The 18340-nt window shown below is 40.9% G+C and overlaps 1 protein-coding gene across 6 annotated transcripts; it reads right to left on the bottom strand.

The window, feature by feature from the left end:
* Nucleotides 1–6368: 6368 nt before the first annotated feature.
* On the bottom strand, nucleotides 6369–16962 carry LOC116062653 (putative adenosylhomocysteinase 3). 6 transcript variants are annotated; one of them, XM_031317355.2, is made up of 18 exons: nucleotides 16621–16696; nucleotides 13932–14114; nucleotides 13624–13735; nucleotides 12787–12921; nucleotides 12535–12635; nucleotides 12174–12276; nucleotides 11987–12081; nucleotides 10371–10477; nucleotides 10164–10280; nucleotides 10013–10076; nucleotides 9807–9895; nucleotides 9608–9678; nucleotides 9421–9515; nucleotides 9233–9331; nucleotides 7514–7582; nucleotides 7280–7358; nucleotides 7051–7171; nucleotides 6369–6964 (listed from the first exon to the last, which is right to left on the bottom strand). In XM_031317355.2, the coding sequence occupies exons 4-18, from the start codon at nucleotides 12833–12835 to the stop codon at nucleotides 6958–6960; spliced, it is 1266 nt and encodes a 421-aa protein (XP_031173215.1). In that variant the 5' UTR covers nucleotides 12836–12921; nucleotides 13624–13735; nucleotides 13932–14114; nucleotides 16621–16696; the 3' UTR covers nucleotides 6369–6957. The 6 variants fall into 6 exon arrangements, with proteins under 6 accessions (XP_031173215.1, XP_031173216.1, XP_031173208.1 ...); XM_031317356.2 differs by having other exon boundaries at nucleotides 13944–14114; XM_031317348.2 differs by lacking the exon at nucleotides 13932–14114 and having other exon boundaries at nucleotides 16621–16962.
* Between the last annotated feature and the right edge of the window lie 1378 nt (nucleotides 16963–18340).

Below are 18340 nucleotides of genomic sequence, written 5' to 3'. Positions count from 1 at the left end.
TTTTCCACCTGCAATCTGTCTAATAATCACCAACAGCAGGTAAATGAGCCCTGCAGGGACCTGTGGGTGCCGGTATATAACGAGGAGCAGAGGAGGCCAGGAGAAACTTTGAGTCCCGTGCAGGGATGAGACAGAGCGGAGCTTCAGGCCTGGCTGCAGCAGGGTGCCACACCCGGTGGATGCTGGTAGGTCTGCTGTCTGGTGGCAAACAGCAGGGGTTTATTATGTAACGCGTTGAGTGAATGTGAAGTTTACAATTTTTTCACGTCGTGTCCTAAAATGTTAATTAGGCTAGATTAAGTTTAAAGTAGCATACATCATTCTGAGTGGCGTCAATCTGCTTTATTTCCGTCTTGTGTGGCTTGTGTTGTTACTTTAGTGTTAACTTTAGTGTTTTCTTTTTGTGTGACCATAATCCTAATTTTGTTTGACGTATATCAAACTATTTTATTACCAATCACCCGTTTTCCAGCGTCGCTCATCCCCGCCACTGCAGTGCGCGTCCTGTGCGTAAAAGGCACAGAGGAATTGCGCGGTAGGCCTGCGTAAAGAAGCAGCATAAGGAGTGGGAGGAGGGCAGCGTGGATTACTATACTGTCAGTGGGTTAAGATGCTTAGCAACTAATTACCTGTCTACTAAAATCCCCTGCCATACAGCCCAAACAAGCACTGAGAGACGGAGACATGGAGAGTTTAATGACACAGTGTGGACCACCAAATTCAGCTGTCCTCCACCAGGCCAGTTCATCCAGCTGAAGACCACCAGGCTTTTTCTTCTCATCTTTGATACGATTAAAAGGCTGTCTGGTTGTGAAGATATTTTACTGCTGGGTACTTTAGGAGGCTTGGCTCAAAAAAGATGTTTCTTTTTTGTGTTTTTATAACTAAAATGTTGTTGTGTGAATTGAGGATATCGGATCATCTTTATAAGGTAAGAATCCAACGATCCACATGCCTCCGCAATATGCGTGGCAAGATCCTGCGTAACGTTTTAATAATTGCTCTTTGAAAATGATGAGTTAATGCTTTTGTTTTCTGCAAAAGAACTTCACACTACTCCTCATTTCATAAAGTGAAGATGTCAGGAAGGGAAGAGGTTATTACACAATGTTTCTATCCTCCACTGCAGCCTTGATGGGACATGACTATTGAAGGAGATGAGTAATATTGTTCTTATTGTTCTATCAGTATTAACATAAACCAAGATATGAGGAGCAACTAAACCAGCAACTCCAGGAGATTTGTTCATCTCTCTCTCTCTCTCTCTCTCTCTCAAGCTTTTTACTGTATTGATCTCTCCCGGAAACGGGAAGATGAGCCCTGCTTTGGGACCCATTTGGAGCATCTCAAAAATCACTTAGTGCATCATTCCCTACAGCCAAAATCAATCTGAGCAGCAGACCTTCTCCTCCATCAGGATCAAGAGGGATCTCATCATGGAAGCCTGAAATGTCCCAAAAGCTAATCCTATAATAACGTTCAGAAGGATATAAATGCATGCTAATTTCTGTGAGGATTTTCTTAAAGAAACTGGGTGACTAAGCACCACTACAGGCCTGTCTGTCCCAGTAGCAGATGGCATGGCTGGATTTACTCCCCATTCTGTGTAGTGGACGAAACAGAGATGAGTGACGGACGCCGTTGATTCTGATACTGTCTGCTTATTTCCACTCTGCACAGGACTGTAAAGACAATACTTCTCAAACTTCAAAGAGGTCAGCAGGTTTTACAAACCTGAGCAGGAAGCAGCACACAGGATTTTAGGATTCACATTTGAAGGAAAATTTGGTCAGGTTTTAAGACCGTTCAATGTAGCCTGATGTGGGACAACGCTTATATCTCCTCCTGTTCTGTGTATGGCACTGGTAGAATTCACTGTCACAGCATACTATCAGTGAATTACCATAGGGCCATAAACAGAGTAGAGACAGAACCACACTGCCTTCGTCCATGTGCCCATCTGCTTTAAATGTAAAACCAGCAAACAGGTCATCCTAAACAAGTGACATTGCTCATCTTCTTTGCCCATTTTGGCACTAGCACATTTTTGCTTTGTTTCTCGTTTTTTGAGCAATCATGTGTAGTGCCAATATAGGACAAGACAGACACTCAACTGTTCATAAATAATCTGTTGTGAGAGAGCAACATAGAGAGAGGAGAAGGAGGGACGGGGAGGATAAACTATGGATCTGATCGATTGCGCCGTCCCTCTCAGATATCACTGGTTACCATGGAGGCTCATGCTCCATCTCTGAGACGCTGTCCTGTGTAACCTGAACTCGACTTGTCACTCTGATCTGGTGGCTGTGACGGGTGCCCTCTCCCACAGTGTTTGGCAATGGTAGAACTCACTCTGGTGGGATGGAAGGATCCGGTGGTTCTAGACTTGCCAACAACTGACTGAGAGCTTTAACCTGCCGTCCACCATCCCAGGACTCATCACAGGAGGAGGATTATTTTATGTTTAGGACTGTGTGTTAGACAGGTCAAAGCTGTTATTTTAGTCACAAAAGGTCATAGGGGGGCAGGTTTAGAGTGAGGGCGTGGTTGTTGGATGTGTGAGTGACTGCAGGTGGAGCAGTGGGGGGTTCAAATTGAGCTTCCCCTCCTGAGTGTTCTTGCAGTCTCAGAACACCATAGAAACTCCGCAAGGACACAGCAAGTTCACCATTTCTGTGAAGAACAACCACAGAACAAGCCGCATACGAAAATTCAACACAGAAACATCCAGAAAGTGTGCTGGTTTGGAAAACACCCCCAGAGGTTATAAATGCTTTGTCCTGCCTCTCTCCTCCCCCAGATGCATGACGTCCCCTCCGGGTCGACTTGGCCACACTTAGCTGATTATGACATCAAAGTGTAATCTTCGACTTCAAACACTTAAGGTATGAACCTAAGGATTCTTTTAACTATTGGGCCATAACACATACATCCATACACAGGCCATTAAGCATCATGTTGACTGCCCCGGTCAATAAATCAATGGTGTTCACGTGTTTGGCTGTGAAACCAGCAGCTGAAGGCCTGTAGTAGTAGTAAATCCGCAATGGTTGGTGTTAGCTGCAGCAGCTAGCTTAGCTTATGGTGCAACCTGATCCTGCTCAGTCATTAAAGGTCTGAGATGAGGCGCTGCAGAGGTTCATCAGACCTCAGTATTTCTAAAATCCTGGCTACGGCCCTGGAACTTTATTTTACATTTTATTAAAGAAGTCAAGGTATCCAGAAATGCTAAATATATCTGGCAGTATTACACTAAAGTGTGCATACAATGATGCATTAAAACATGTGCAATCTGTCTGTTGATAATGCAGCCTTTAAAGTTGTATCTCGGATTGAAATATTTCCCTTATAAGTACAAAAGCTTAACTGAAGCAAGTATAGGATATACTGTATGTGATTTAAGTGTAATTACCAAATTTTGGGAGCCCTACATTTTAAAGTATGACAATAAAAAAGGTGTGGAGGCCAGAGGGAAAACAGAAAGGAGGGATAGATGGAGAAACTGACAGTACATTCAAACAAAGACAAAACACATCACTGGTATTACAGTGTCTGTGTTCGTTTGGTGGGACTGAGCAGTCAGAGCGATCAACGGCTGATAAGTGTTCATCATGTTTCATATAAATGCCGTGAGAGTCCATTATGGTCGTCTGCAGAGGATGTTAGGTTAAGTGGTGCCAGCGGACGCACAGAGAGGAAGGAGTGAGGCCGACACGCTGACAGCTGGTACGAGTGATTAGTACCATGTAGTGATGCAGGGAAGGCATCAAAGCTCTTTAGGGAGAATCCCTCCCTAAGGAGGCAAGGACACACACACACACACACACACACACACACACACACACACACACACACACACACACACACACACACGCACACATCAAATCCTGATACACACAACTTCCTGTTAGCTAAAACTGCCTTTAAACTGAGCACAGGTTCAACAGCATATAGGCTGCACAGGCCATCTGTCATTCTCAGAGGCATCACCAACCAATGGATTATCAGCAGCTCTGCCCCAGGACACACACACACACACACACACACACACACACACACACACACACACACACACACACACACACACACACACACACACACACACACACACACCCTCACTATGGGATACTGGTAATACAGGAGAATGAGTAGTATCATTAGATTAGATTGGGTGTGGAAGTGAATGAATCTCCTCACTAATCTCTTACACTAATGGCTGTTTAATTGTTATTGTCTCAGCTGTCCTTTTGTACTGTGTGTTAATTTCTTGTTGTATTAAAGGTATTTTTACACAAATCTCAACATCGCGGTGAGTGTCAATTTATTTAGCATGTAGAAGAGTACATAGAACTTGTGAAATGCTTCAGAAAGGTGATGAAAGACTGTCGCCACACTGATAATTTATTGGTGGACTGATTCAGTTACTGTCACTGCAGTGAGATGAGATGTTTGAGCTAAATTAGTTGAATAATATGTTTCAGTTATTAGACAGAGGAAGGAGGAGGACGAGAAGAGACTAGTTGCAGTCCCACTAGTGTTGCCCTCCTGCAGCATTAGCGACTGACCTTTAGTCTGTTGCCCCAAAGACACACAGTGTACAGTTCAATAAGGATCTTCAGCCAGGCCATGCCTTGGTACACACACACAAACACCGGTAGTCTCTGGATTACAGTAATCCAGGGACAGGGGGGTATTTATAGGACTTCATGATCAGAGACAGACAGGATGCAACAATTGAGGAAAACAGATAATGATTGTCATATGACTGGCTGGATTTGTTTGGAAAAGGGTTGATTACGTAGCGTCTAGCAGGAACCAAAACTACTTTAGAAAGCTAATTCAGCAAGTAAAGCTACTGTAAGTATCAAATGATTTCATCTGAAAATATAACTTTGCCCCAAAGCTAATTGAAATCAAATAAAAATAAATAAATTTTTTTTATGGTTTACTTTAACAAGTAAATAACTGAATTAAAACAAATATTGTTTGCAGTGGCCTCATAACTGCAAGTACCTGAAATTAAATAAGGTATTGATAATACAAATGGAACTAAGATTTGTAATTAATAGCCTAGTTTTTGCCGAGACAGAGGACGCCACACATGGCAAAGTGAGACAGGAGGACACTCATAAACTCGACAGATAAATGTTTTTAAAAAGGCTTCGTCTGAAAAGAGGAACAAATTACAGGGGATGAAAATAGATACACTAAATTGAAATGATGATCACTATCAATACCTATGGCAGTGAAAGAATAAAGAATACACTGCCTTCAACCTTGTGGAAACAATGATCATGTTTTGGTGTCCGAGGTTTCTTCCTAAAAGGGAGTTTTTCCTCGCCACTAATTAACAAATTATCAACACATTTTGGATATTGTATGATATTTCTTGAGAATATGCATTTATCATCCTTTTTTAAAAGTGGACTTGAGTATGTTGCTGTGTTGCAACATCTTTTAAGAAAAGCTTTGCAGTTGGACTTACAAGTAATCATAAAACTAACAAATGTGTTGCAAAGGGTGGGAAAGTTATGAATGTTGAATGTCTCACAAATTTCCCTTTAAATTTTAATATAGTACACTGTAAAGTCTTGGGAGCGGGATACTTTTATGTTCTTTCATTCAGAAACAGGAAGCAGTGCAAGAGTGTAAAGTGAGGGAGGCAATCTGTTGTTTTCAGCTGTGCTGAGCTGAGCCACTAAGCACAATACCAGGACCCTGAAATTGAAACAGCTAAATGGAATTCAGCTATCATTCATTTTATTATTTACACCTGTGTTTCACCTACTGTGACATGTCAACATGTCCTCTGTGAAGAAGGCCAACTGCTAATTATCTCCAGGACATACATACAGCGTCCATCTGCGATTGGAACCTGGATTTAGCTTTTATCTTAGTGCCCAGCAAAAACTGGAGTGTCTGTTTGAGTAACAGGTTCATTCAGAATATAGGCTACTGGTGCTAACTATTGTTTAACAGGATAAATACTGAAGCCTTAAAATGACATAAATATAAGCAATTATACTCATGGTGAGTATCACTCAAAGACAACAGTGCTCTTGCACCCCCTAGTGGGGCAACAGTCACTTATGAGGCTGTGCAGTCTTTGTAGAGCTGCAGAGTGAGCTGCTTCCAACCAGCAGGTCGAGCTGGTTAGCATTACCATCAGTCATTGTTTTTTGATTGCAATTTAGAGTTTAATAAAAAATATATAGGGACACCTGTATGTATGGGGGTTGTATGAGCACAGATGTGAGCACAGACATTAAACAAAGTAAAATACTGTTTATGCTGTTCTAAGGTCAACAAGAAAAAATTAAGTTAACTCATTTTTGTGATACAGAGAAGCAGGGAAATCTGTTGTTGTTATTAATATATTTTATGCGTGCTTAACTACAATTATCCTTGAGAGCATTAAGCCAATGAAAATATGTCAACTTTTAGCATTCCTTTCATGAAGTTAAGGTAAATGTGGTAATGTTAGATATAAATCAGGATTATAGGGCATGAGACATGAAACTATTTAAATGTGTTCCCTCACTGATAATCAGCAGATATTCAGTTGACAAAGACTGTTGATCACTTAAGGTGTGAACTGTTAACAGTCGGTAAATGTGGTCGGTTAAATATAATTTACTGATTGCTGCTCCAATTTATAAATGGTGTTGTTCTTTCAAGCAGAAGAATAAATAACTCCCATTCAACATTTTGGGTTTCTCTTGATTTTATACTCTTAGTTTCAATTAAGAATTAAAACATAGTAACACATAAAACAGATACACGTAAGTACACAGAAAAATCAGTGAACAAGTAAAAGTCCAGTCTCTAAACAATATTGAGTGTGGGTACAATTGTGACTGTAGAGGGCGACAGTGCTCTGTCTGCAGGACTGTTTTCAACATCAAATCCACAACAGAACATCTGAAGAACTTCTGCTTCAGCTTTATGTCCAGAGGGTTAATACCTATTAAAAAGATATATTTCTGTTGAATACAAAAAGTCATATGTGTGTGTGTGTGTGTTGATTTTGTGTAAGAAAGGTGTCCTCACTTGTAGTAGTTGGGTTTGAAGGGTCCGTGTTTGCTGATGCCCAGGTACTTGGCCTGTTCATCAGTCAGCTCTGTGAGGTGAGCGTCAAACGTCTGCAGGTGAAGACTGGCCACATATTCATCTGGAATTATAAGAATAGAGGGTTTATCATGTTTGAATAAAATGAATATGAATATGAAAAAAAAAAGAAGGTAATAACTGTTTTAGGATATTTAAGCTGAGGACTTGCCCATCTTCTTTGGCAGCAGGTAGACGTCCTGTTTGTAACGTCCTTCTGGAGCACTGTACAGCTCTATGAGAGCCAGAGCCTGACATACAATAAGGTAACACAACTACAACCTCAACATGACAGAGCTACAGATACATCCTCTGTAATACATTTAGAGAATATTAACACATCAAGGCTTCCAGCATTTTGCTGAATACATTTCTGAAGTAAATAACATAAAACAAATAATCGTACCTGAGTTGTAGCGGTGATGGAGAGGACAAATAAGGGCACTGTGGAGCAGCTCAGATTCAACAAACGGCCCTGAGAGAAAATAAACAAAACTGAAATGACATACTGTGAAAAGACAACAGCTACTGATGACTACCTAAATATTTCTTGAAAGTTTATTATCTCCAATAATTGTGTAAAATAGTCCTCAAGTATCCCTTAAGAGCTGCGTACTTGATCACGTAAATCTGTTAAGCCTTTCATTTGTTATCTTTAGTAGAGCTGTAGGACTGCACTGGAAAACACTGCTATGAAACCATTTTGAAAACTCACTTCTGATCTGACAAAGACAGCATCCTGAGGCTTTTTAAATCCTGGACAGGTGTGTATTTATATCTAGTTACAGTTATATACAGTATATATAACACAGACGTGCAGTTTTCAGGCAACATGATGACAGATGATACAGGCTAAAGATCATAAACAAATACAAACTTGCAGAACATTTGTCATTTTGCACTTAAAGGGGTGGTTCAGAATTTTGGACATAGGGCCTCATTTCCAAATTAGCCAGTGTGTTATTTATCTGTGGAGACCGTTTTCAACACTTTTCATCCAGTCCTTCCAGTTGCAGAGTTCGTTGGTGCTAGGCTAGCGCAAGTCAACAGTATCTGCTAGCCTGCCACTAAAAACAGTCTTACCCACTCCACAGTACACCCAAGGCAAATAAATCATAACGCCAGACTATCGATGTAAATGTCTGTGTTGATAGAATAATGTTAGAAATAAAACTACCCTTACATCTCAATGATTGCATTACATTTTGAGGGACTAGTTTCTCAGCAGCGGCAGAATTTTACTTTGCTCCGGTTAGTAGTACTGCGCCGAAACGTAAACACAGAAGTGCACTACAGTCGGGACACCTAGTAGTAGCCTAGTATATTCACCAGTCACACCTTGCTAAGAAATATTGCTAATATATACATTTTCCCAAAGATTACAGTTTAACCCAGAGAATGGAACTCTTTTTGCTGGTTTGGCTTTGAACTGCAGCACTTCCTTTCTTCACTTGTATCCTGTTCCAGTTTCGCCAAAGCATGCTAACCAGTGCATGCTAACCTCAGCTTGTAGCAGAGAGCTACAGAGCTTTGTGGCAGTCTGAAGTAACTTAACTTCAGCCTGCCCTGGTTGGTAGGTTGACAGGAACGGGATTGTGCTCTAATGCAGTGGTTCCCAAAGTGGGGTCTGGGGACCCCAGTGGTCCTTGAGGGTGTTGCAAGGTGTCCCCAGCAAAAAGGGGAATCATTTTTTCCCCACTAAAATTACCACTATAATTCCATCCATAAGTAAGTTAATAGCAATATTTATTACTATTTTGGTCATGGGTTTCATCACTTAATGTAATAAAACATCTAAAAGTAAAAATCATATCAGATGGGGGTCTGTGATCTAACTTGTGTCAGTTTAGGGGTCCTTCAAGTGTAACTTTCACTTGAAATCAATATTTCATGTCAGGTGATTCATGTATTTTGTAAGTGGCTGAGTAATAAACAGGATAATGTGCAGGAAGCCAGTCATTAATGCAGCAATGCTCTTGCTGCATTAATGACTTGCTGGAATTAATGACACCGTTCACGGTGGCAGAGACCCCCGTTCAGAGCACACTGTGGGACTTTACAATACTGTACATTATCCCACAGTGCTGGTAAATAAAACTAATAACAATAATAACGGTATCATCACCTCGGCCAGCAGGACGATTCTCTTGCCATCAGGCCAGATAACATGGTCCACCTTAGGCCTCACACGCTTCCACCTCAGCTCTGCAGTCCGCAGACTCAACTGAGTCACACACAAAAGCATACGTAAATACAGGTTTACACACACACACACACAGATAAAAAACATGCATAAACACAGACAGTTCATACCAAATCTATCTCAGTGCTGCAGTGTCCCATGTTGCAGACGATGCAGCCGCTCTTCATTCTGTCCAGATGTTCCCTCTCTACCACGTTTTTATTGCCTGCAGAGACAACAGAGACAAAGCAAATTGGAACTGTAGTGATATTCTTAATAAGAGCTAAGATGACTTTGTAGAGAACAGCAGTTACTTACCTGTGCAGGTGATGACCATGTCTGCCTGTCTGACCACTTCACTCAATTTAATCACTCTGAAGCCATCCATGCTGAGAGAAGGGCAAAAAAAGGAGGTCACACACACACAAACAATGTTTCATGATGTTCTGCTACAGTGTCCCATTGAACAGAGTGAAACACTTCACATAGTGCTGATAAAAGATTCCTCTATTCATACCAGGCCTGAACGGCACAAATGGGATCCACTTCTGTGACGTATATAACAGCACCCAATGCTTTCAGGGCAGCACAGCAACCTTTGCCAACCTACCGGAAGAGAGAGAAAAAAGGTTGGTAGAGCTGTTTAAATGTATGTCACATGAATGTGACATAAATGTGTCACATTCCCAGCAGCACTGGGAACATTCTTTTTTTTTCACTGACCTCCCCATAGCCGCACACCACCACCTGTTTTCCTCCAAACATGATGTCAGTGGTTCTCTTCAACCTGACAGAAGAGTTCAACACAGTTACTCTGTAGCTCTGTACTGCACCAGTGGTTTTACCTGTTTATATTCAAAACATGACTCATTACCCGTCCAGTATGGACTCCTTGCAGCAGTAAAGGTTTTCAAATTTCTGCTTGGTCACCGAGTCGTTAACGTTCATGGCTGGGATACACAGCTTGCCTGCCTTTGACAGCTGGTATAACCTGAAACACAGGCGGAGAGACACACGTGTGAAGTGGAGAAGGACTTTGTGAACGTGTCAGAATATCATTCAAGTTTTGTGTGAACCTAACCGATAGATGCCTGTCACACTTTCCTCCACGATGCCTATGATCTTCTTGAACAGGCCAGGGTGCTTCTTATAGATCCAGTGGGTCAGGTCCCCTCCATCATCCAGAATCTGTGAAAAAACATATTAAATTCACTAAAAAACTCATTAAAGGCACAGTTCACCCAAATATAAAGTAAAATTGTATTTAAACTTATCCATGCAAATTCAGTAAGCTGAATTTTGAAGATGTACGCTGTAGTTTAGCTCAGTGTGTTAAATGAAATTTGGCATGTAGTGGTCAAAGCAGTGAAACGTTGACTTATTTACTAGAAATCCACATATCTTAAAGGTACACTGTGTAGGAATTTCTCCCATCTAGCGGTGAAATTGTATTTTGCATTCAAATGAATAGTGCTCTCTAGCGCCTTGCTTTTTCAATTGTGTGTTGCAGCTATGGTAGCCGTTATGTGCCATCGTTTTTTTGGCGACGAGGATTCCTTCTCCTGTGGCTCGGCATAAGTATGATCCTCCATTATGAACTAAAGTGCAGCGCAGGCTTTCAAATTTGCCGGGGCAGTGACAAGCGCCTCTCACTGATCTCCTTCTCCGTTTCAGCTGGTTTCAGTTACGTGACGCTGGCTCTGAACGAAAACGTGTTGTGGATTAGTTAGACAGGTAGGCTAGTGCTTTATGTCCCTCTTAACGATTATAGTTTTTCAAAATGGCGGAACAACATGGAAGCCTCCTTGGACTTGCCCGTCCAATGTAAATACAGATAAGAAATTCTTCGCTTACGAGGATAAGTCAGATCATTGGCAGAGGTAATTTTACACCAATGAGGACATATTTATGAATGAAGACTGTCGGTGCGTTCACATGATACAAGCCTTACGTGATCGCGCACGCGCCCCCACCCCTCCTTCATACAATTGCTAGTAGCCAAGGAGGATATGGAGGATTGAAAAAACATGACGGACTCTTCAGAAGAGTAATTATCTTCAATCAAGCTTCTGCGCGAGAATGTCGCCGGACGCCACAATCTTCTGACCACAGCAATACTGAGAAATACAAAGAGAGTTGTGTGGAGCTGTTCTTAATTAGCTTTATAGCAACTCATTTGGCAATGGCTTGAATGCAACAGATGTTTATTAATATCAAAAAGTTACGCACTAAAGCTTTCAAATGAACAGGATATTTTTTTTATATTAAGAAAGAAACCTTGCTATTGAGTTTTGATGTTATTTTGCTACATGTCACGTAATATTTGTATGTATCTGTGAAGAAAGAAAATGTTACTGTTTTTGCTTTTTTGCACTAATGAAGCAGACTGTGTACACTCGGAAAAGTAAAACAAGCCATATGATAGCAAAATAATTTAACCTAACTTTAATACCAAAAGATCCAAAACTGAGAAAAGTGTTACTGCATTTTTGTGATAATTAGACTAAAACATTTTTGAAGTAACACAACATTGAGTTTCTTCAGAACACATTGATTTGATTTTAATTGTCAAGCACCACTGGTTAAATGCCACTAAACATAATTTCTAAAATAGAACTAAAGTTTTATATCTCCAAACTTTGGCCAATCAATCTTAAAATAAATTATAAGTAGTGTCCTTTCATTTGATCACAATACCATGTTGGGCTGCCAGGTCTCAGCACCGACACATCGGTCAATACACCACCAGAAGTCTTCCTCTGATTCTCCTCTCCACGCAAACACTGGGGTGCCTGAGATAAAGAGCAGGTGATGTAATTATGAAAAGAAAACCAGATAAGCCAGGTTCGTCAGCTGGAGAAGCAGGTTGCACAGACTGCCGTACCTCTTTCAGCCAGAGCAGCAGCCACAGCGTTCTGAGTGGAGAAGATGTTACAGGCTGCCCAGCGACACTGAGCCCCCAACACAGACAGAGTCTCAATCAACACCTGCAAGAGAACATAAACATATGGAGTCAACAAAACAAGTCTTTTTTTTTTTTTATAATTTCATCATTTCTAATGCAGATAAGAGAAGAATAATGCAAAATAATCAGCCACAACCAGGGTGTAGTGTGGCACACAGTAAAACTATGTGTGTGTGTGTGTGTGTGTGTGTGTGTGTGTGTGTGTGTGTGTGTGTGTGTGTGTGTGTGTGTGTGTGTGTGTGTGTGTGTGTGTGTGTGTGTGTGTGTGTGATGAACTGACCGCTGTCTGTGCAGTGATGTGTGTGCAGCCCACCACTTTGGCACCAGCAAGAGGTTTCTCCCCACATGCTCTTTTCCTTAGGACCATCAGTGCTGGCATTTCTATATATCACATTCAATTTAAGAACAGACACATTTCATTTATTTATGGCCTAATATTCTCTTCTTCTTGTGTGTTGCTTCTTGGATAGGTGCTACAGAAATTATATTTATTTTGTCATCTTCACTTGTGAGGGCAACTCTTTATCTTTACCTTGCTGTGCGGTTTCTATTTCTCTGCGTCCAAATTCAGCCTGTTTCATGTTTTTGATACAGAAATCAGAAAGGCCTTTGGAGGTCTTCTGAGGCTTGTCTCTGGGAGAGGACTCATCCTCGCTGTCACTGCACACTGCAACACAGAAGTAAGGCATTGTGTAGAAACACAATCAGCTGATATTGTGTAATGTCTAAAACCAAACTTAGTGAAGTATAATATAATAAGAGTAATACAGAGACACACGATTTGTTGGAAAGCTTGAAAGTTAGGAATTGGCTCTGCCAGGCTTGTGTTTGGAGTCAGACTCTAGCTAGGTGAGACTTTTCGGTTACACTTTACTTGAAGGTATCTACATAAGAGTGACATGACACTGTCATGAACGTGTCATAAACATTGTAAACAAGTCTTAAACGTTTATGACATAAGTAAGTTTAGTAAGTGTCATTCGGTTTTTGTCATGACAAGTTATGGTTAGGGTTAGGGTTCATGTGTCATGACATGTGACATCACAGTGTCATGTCACTCTTATGTAGATACCTTCAAGTAAAGTGTTACCGACTTTTCTCTGAGGAGCCTTTGAAGTCTGTATGAACTGTGGCAGTGATTGATACGTTTCAAAAAGGCTCAGAGAGAGCCGATTAGGACCAAATTAAAGAGACTTGTTTCTTCAGAAGACTTTTCCTTTTAATTAAGGTTTAGCTGAAGGAGAAAGCACTGAGGCTAATCCTCGGGGGCCTGTAGTTCTCCTGCTGCTGGGATCAGAACCAGCTCAGTTTATGCATCAAAGACATGTGATCAGACTTAAGAGTGTGTTGTTTTTTCAAGTTTCCGTACCTGAACTGTAGCTATCTATAGACAACTGTGAGATGGAACCAGCCGGAGAGCGACGACTGGTGTTGGGGGAATGTTTGTTGAATTTTGGCTTCTGTTCAGTGAACTGTATTTGCTGTGGAGCCAAAAAAAGAGACACAAACAGACACAATAAAAAAGTGAACCATTTAGCAGTTGTTACTTTACTGCAGGTCACAAGCATAAAGTCTCATTAACTTCATGCTTGAAACAGACAGACCTGATGTAGTCATGATAGCCAAAGTTGCACATAAGCACCACCCTTCACAGCAGATTTTATTGTAAAGTACCACCTCTCTGCTCACAGCCTGCACCTATCACAAATCTCCTTGTCTTCTCCTGACTCATCCATGCATCTGCTGCTGTCTCACTATCCAGTGGGACTTTTTCAAGGCTGGGCTGGGACCACACAGGCCACAGGAGTCCCACTTGGCAATGTCCACTCCCTGGCTGCTCGCCTGACTCACTGGGCCCACCTCCAAAAAATAAATATTAAGTATATACAGTATATACAGTTTATACATATCCTATTTTATGTCAAGCAACTGCTCCAAAAGTAAGAGTGAAATAAAAGTAATCCATTTAAGCTGTGTTTCCATGTGGTTATCATAAAAGTCTCCATGTTCAACTGATAAGTCTTTTACTCATAACTAATGACATTCATCACAGCTGAATTGGAGAAAGGCATCACTATCAGTCAGGATTAAGAGAGGCATCTTTCATGGGATGCTGCTACAATTTGAGTCCTCAAATCCTCGTTAGGAACAATTCAACTTGAGCTGCTCATGAACATTTGTAATGAGGATCTCTGTTGGAGTTTCTCAGCACTCTGCTTTCCTCTGACATGTTTGAGATTAATCACCATTATAACATATTTACAGTACCCCCACTTTATCATGCCAGCTTGTGTTTTTCTTAAACAACACATTTCACATAAATCAATCATATTTAGTTTTTCTTCATAATCCTCCTGATTTAAAACATCCCACTTTGATTGGTTGATAAAAGGTTTCAAGTAAAATCTAAATTGATGAACTTTGCTGACTTGGTCCTGAATTTAGACTGGCCTAAAATGCAGCTCTATTTTTGTTCAAGTAAGATCACTTGAAAACAATCTCTTGAATACAGCTTGCACTTACTCAAGCAGCTGCTTAATCTTTAACAAAAGACAAAAGATATTGAGCTGTGACTTGAGGCAATGTGAAAGCTCACTTAATGATCACAAAACAATCTCTTACAGGACTCAGAAAATAGCTTTGAATCCAAGCCAGTACTATTAAAGTACAATGACAGCCATTAAAGCTAATAATTAAAGTGGCTGCGGGTCTTAATGTGTAAATAAATGTATGCTTGGGGAAGCCATTTGTGCATTCATTTGAAACCTGAAAAAGTCTGAATTTCTGATTACCTTTTTTTCAATCAATAAAACCCAAGAACATTCACAGTTGTAGTAGTTAGAAAAACAGGTATAAATTGTCATTTTAAAAGTGTATTCAAGTACTCCTATTAAAACAACTTATTGGTTACTAATTCAATATAAAGACTTGACTCACTGCCCTCTAAAGAAAAACTCAAATATAGAGAGTAACAGGCTTCTAAAACAAAAGCAATGATACCTTGACGCAGATGGACTGCACTGCCTCCTGGTCCTTAGCTTTAGTTGTGTTCACTAGACTGTACACTTTCTTCATGCTGGCAGAGCTGCTCTCACACTGACCACTGTACCTTAACTATGCAGTGCTGCAAGCTGATGCTGTTAAACTGATTAGAGTTCACATGCAAAGTGACGCTTTATGCCACACCTTCACCCCCAACAGGCCAAGGTGAGGGGTGGGGAAGACAGAGAGAAAAAATAAATGGAGTCTTTGTGAGGCTTACAGACAGGAACTCTGGGAAAATATAGCAGAACAGGTTAGAAATTAAGATAAGAAAGAGAGTTGTAAGGAAACAGAAGCTCAGGAAAGTGTTACTTGAGGCCACAGATGAATGTGAATATGTACAGTAAAGTGCACTTTGCTCTCAGGGTATACATTAAATAGACAGCAAAGTGATGTACATACATTAACATACATTTATGACAGAGCTTGTTAGTCAGAGAGAGAAAGAAGACTGTAGAATTAATTGATTTCTCTGCAGCTCTGCTGTGTGACTAAAAGTCTCTTAAAGGGGTATTTCACAGATTTTACACATGCTGATCAGCTTACCTGTCATGGAAAGTACATCACAGCCTGTAAAAACAGTTGTACAAAGTTTTCTGTGATTCTAGAGGAGCTTTCTAAAGTCAGAGAGAAAAAACACCTGATTATGTCATAATTGGTCTTGGAATTTTAAATTTTTTTATTTTATTTTTTTAAAGCTTTTTTTGGCATTTACTTCATAGGACAGCTGAAGACAGAAAAGGGGAGAGAGAAAATCTGTGTTTTTATGTTATGTGGACATTCAATACCTGGTGCCTACATTACCCACAATGCAATGGTCAGGTGGTTGGGTGTGTTATGCTAGTAGCGGTTAATGTAGCCGGCAGGAGAGATGAGGTGTGGGCAACAGAGGTCTGGTAAGCTCACTTCTTTCTAACTCCACACCTCCAGATTTTTTTCATTTTCATACTTGTAGTCTTGAACTCCAACTGAAGCTGACTCAAGTGACATCACTTGAGCCAATTTATCAGATTTCACACAGCTCCCTCTAGAAATGCAGCAGTATACCCCAAAACCTGTAAACAGACTTTGATGTGTAAAATCGGCACACGTCCCTTTTAAGTCTGCTTTGTCGCTTTTACGTGAGTGCTGGTCAAACATTCATAGACGCCTGCACATTACAACTAAAATCATTAACAGCCTGAGTGTGTGCAGATTCACAGGCTTCCTGTGGAGTACACTTACAAATGCACGTACTGCACAATATATAGCCTAAGTCTTGATCTAGACAGGCCTGACAAACAAGTCAGTCAAAGTCAGGAAGTGAAGCAGTTTCCTTGCTCACCATGTCCGTCTTCAGAGCTTCAGTCACCAGCTCTCCTGTCCCATTCTCAGACTCCTCTGCCCAATATCTGTCCCGACTCTGAGGTGGGCTCCACCTCTCTGCTGCCTTTAGCATCTGCAGCAGGTTGAGGTTGCATTTTACTGACTTATGTTTGGTAGTTTTCTCCTTCGCCTCTCCATTCAGCACAGCTCCGTCCTCCAGATGTGGTTCAGGATATTCATCAGGTTGTGGCAGGTCCCCCCTGGAGGCTCCAGTCTGGTCCCTTTCCTCTGCCATGGCAAGTAATGAAGTGAATTGGATTCCTGCTTAGGTGATCTGACAGCAGCTCAGCCGTAGCCTGCCCACATATATCTGATATTTCCCCTTGCAAGGCTTCTGTTTACTCTAAACAGCAGCAGTTCTGAGTTACTTTGACCAAAGGTAGATCTAAATCCTGGATGCAGTGTGTACAGAGAGACACTTATGTGAGCACTGTTTTCTGACACAGAGGAAAATGTAGCCTTAAAATGTAACTCATTACTTTAAAAGTGCAATGTAGGTAGTAGGTGTCAACACATGCCCTAATACAGTCTTTTGTTCTAAAAGATCTGCCGTTAATGGAAAAGCACTTATACGCAAGACCCATTTAGACTTGCAGAGCTGCTTCTTGTTTTTGTGTTGTCTTTGATAACATTGGCTCAAATTGCAATGATTGCACAGACATGAGTGCAATGCAGAGGGTTATGTGTTTACATTAAAGTCCACCAGCAATAATGTGGTGGACTTTAATGTGACCCCTTGGGGACTGACCACCTCCCTTTATGTGTCTATCACCAGGCTGAAAGACGAGAGGCACACTAATATTAGTTGTCAGATTTGTTAATTTGGTAATACATTATGTTAACGTTTTACGTTTGATGTGGTTTTATCTATTAGGGTATGGCGATTTTTAAAGGATAAGTTCACAAGTCTGTGTTAAAACAGTTGTGAGTTTCTTGTATGAATAATGTTTTTTTTTACAGAATTCCTTCTTTGTGTTTCCCATGAGCTGCAGTGGAAGGATAGTAACAAAACGGCAATGGCCAGTACGAACAGGGGGAATAATTACAGAAAGCAAACCTGTTTTAACATTCATATGAGCACCTGACTATTGTTTTAAAACATAAAAAATTGAACCTACCCAGTAAAGTAAAGGTTTTAGTTTAGGTTGCGTTTGGCAAAATAGATCAGGAGAAAGGTCAACGAGAGACTGTAACCATAGTGAGAGCCAGTATTTCTGTGTTATGGTTGTCAATCTACTCAAGTCTGATGCAGTTTGCTGTAAAAACACACAGTGGTCACACATGTTGCAACAGTGCACACTGGACATAGTTAAAGTTTTTAGGTTTCTGCCAGTGAGCCTTCAGCAGGAGACATGCTTTTTGTCCCACTAGAGGGAGTAACAGTTCCACAGCTGTCCAGAGGGAGTTTTCCCACAGCTAAGACAGAGAAACCTTCTGTCCTTTTTTTCCTCAGTGTGAAGACTATGGGAGGATTTTAGTTTGATTTGTCTGTTCTGTTTCTGAGTCTGACACAAACCAGGAGAAGTTTACAACACTCAGTCCAGATGGAGGAACAATGGGAGGGGGTTAATAGTATCCAGTCCTCCCTCTCTCTCTCTCTCTCTCTCTCTCTCTCTCTCTCTCTCTCTCTCTCTCTCTCTCTCTCTCTCTCTCTCTCTCTCTCTCTCTCTCTCTCTCCC

Source organism: Sander lucioperca, chromosome 7 (assembly GCF_008315115.2).
Source record: "Sander lucioperca isolate FBNREF2018 chromosome 7, SLUC_FBN_1.2, whole genome shotgun sequence".
In the NCBI taxonomy this organism is placed as follows: Eukaryota; Metazoa; Chordata; class Actinopteri; order Perciformes; family Percidae; genus Sander; species Sander lucioperca.
This window is presented reverse-complemented; position numbering and strand designations above follow the sequence as displayed.

What these genes read in the sequence shown, in the direction of transcription:
- LOC116062653 (XM_031317348.2), bottom strand. Translation starts at nt 16,896, where the DNA reads ATGGCAGAGGAAAGGGACCAGACTGGAGCCTCCAGGGGGGACCTGCCA. An exon ending in TATAGATAGCTACAGTTCAG is followed by an intron (nt 12,922 to 13,623) that starts GTACGGAAACTT and finishes TCTGTGTTGCAG; the next exon opens with TGTGCAGTGACAGCGAGGAT. An exon ending in AGTGTGACAGGCATCTATCG is followed by an intron (nt 10,281 to 10,370) that starts GTTAGGTTCACA and finishes CCTGTGTTTCAG; the next exon opens with GTTATACCAGCTGTCAAAGG.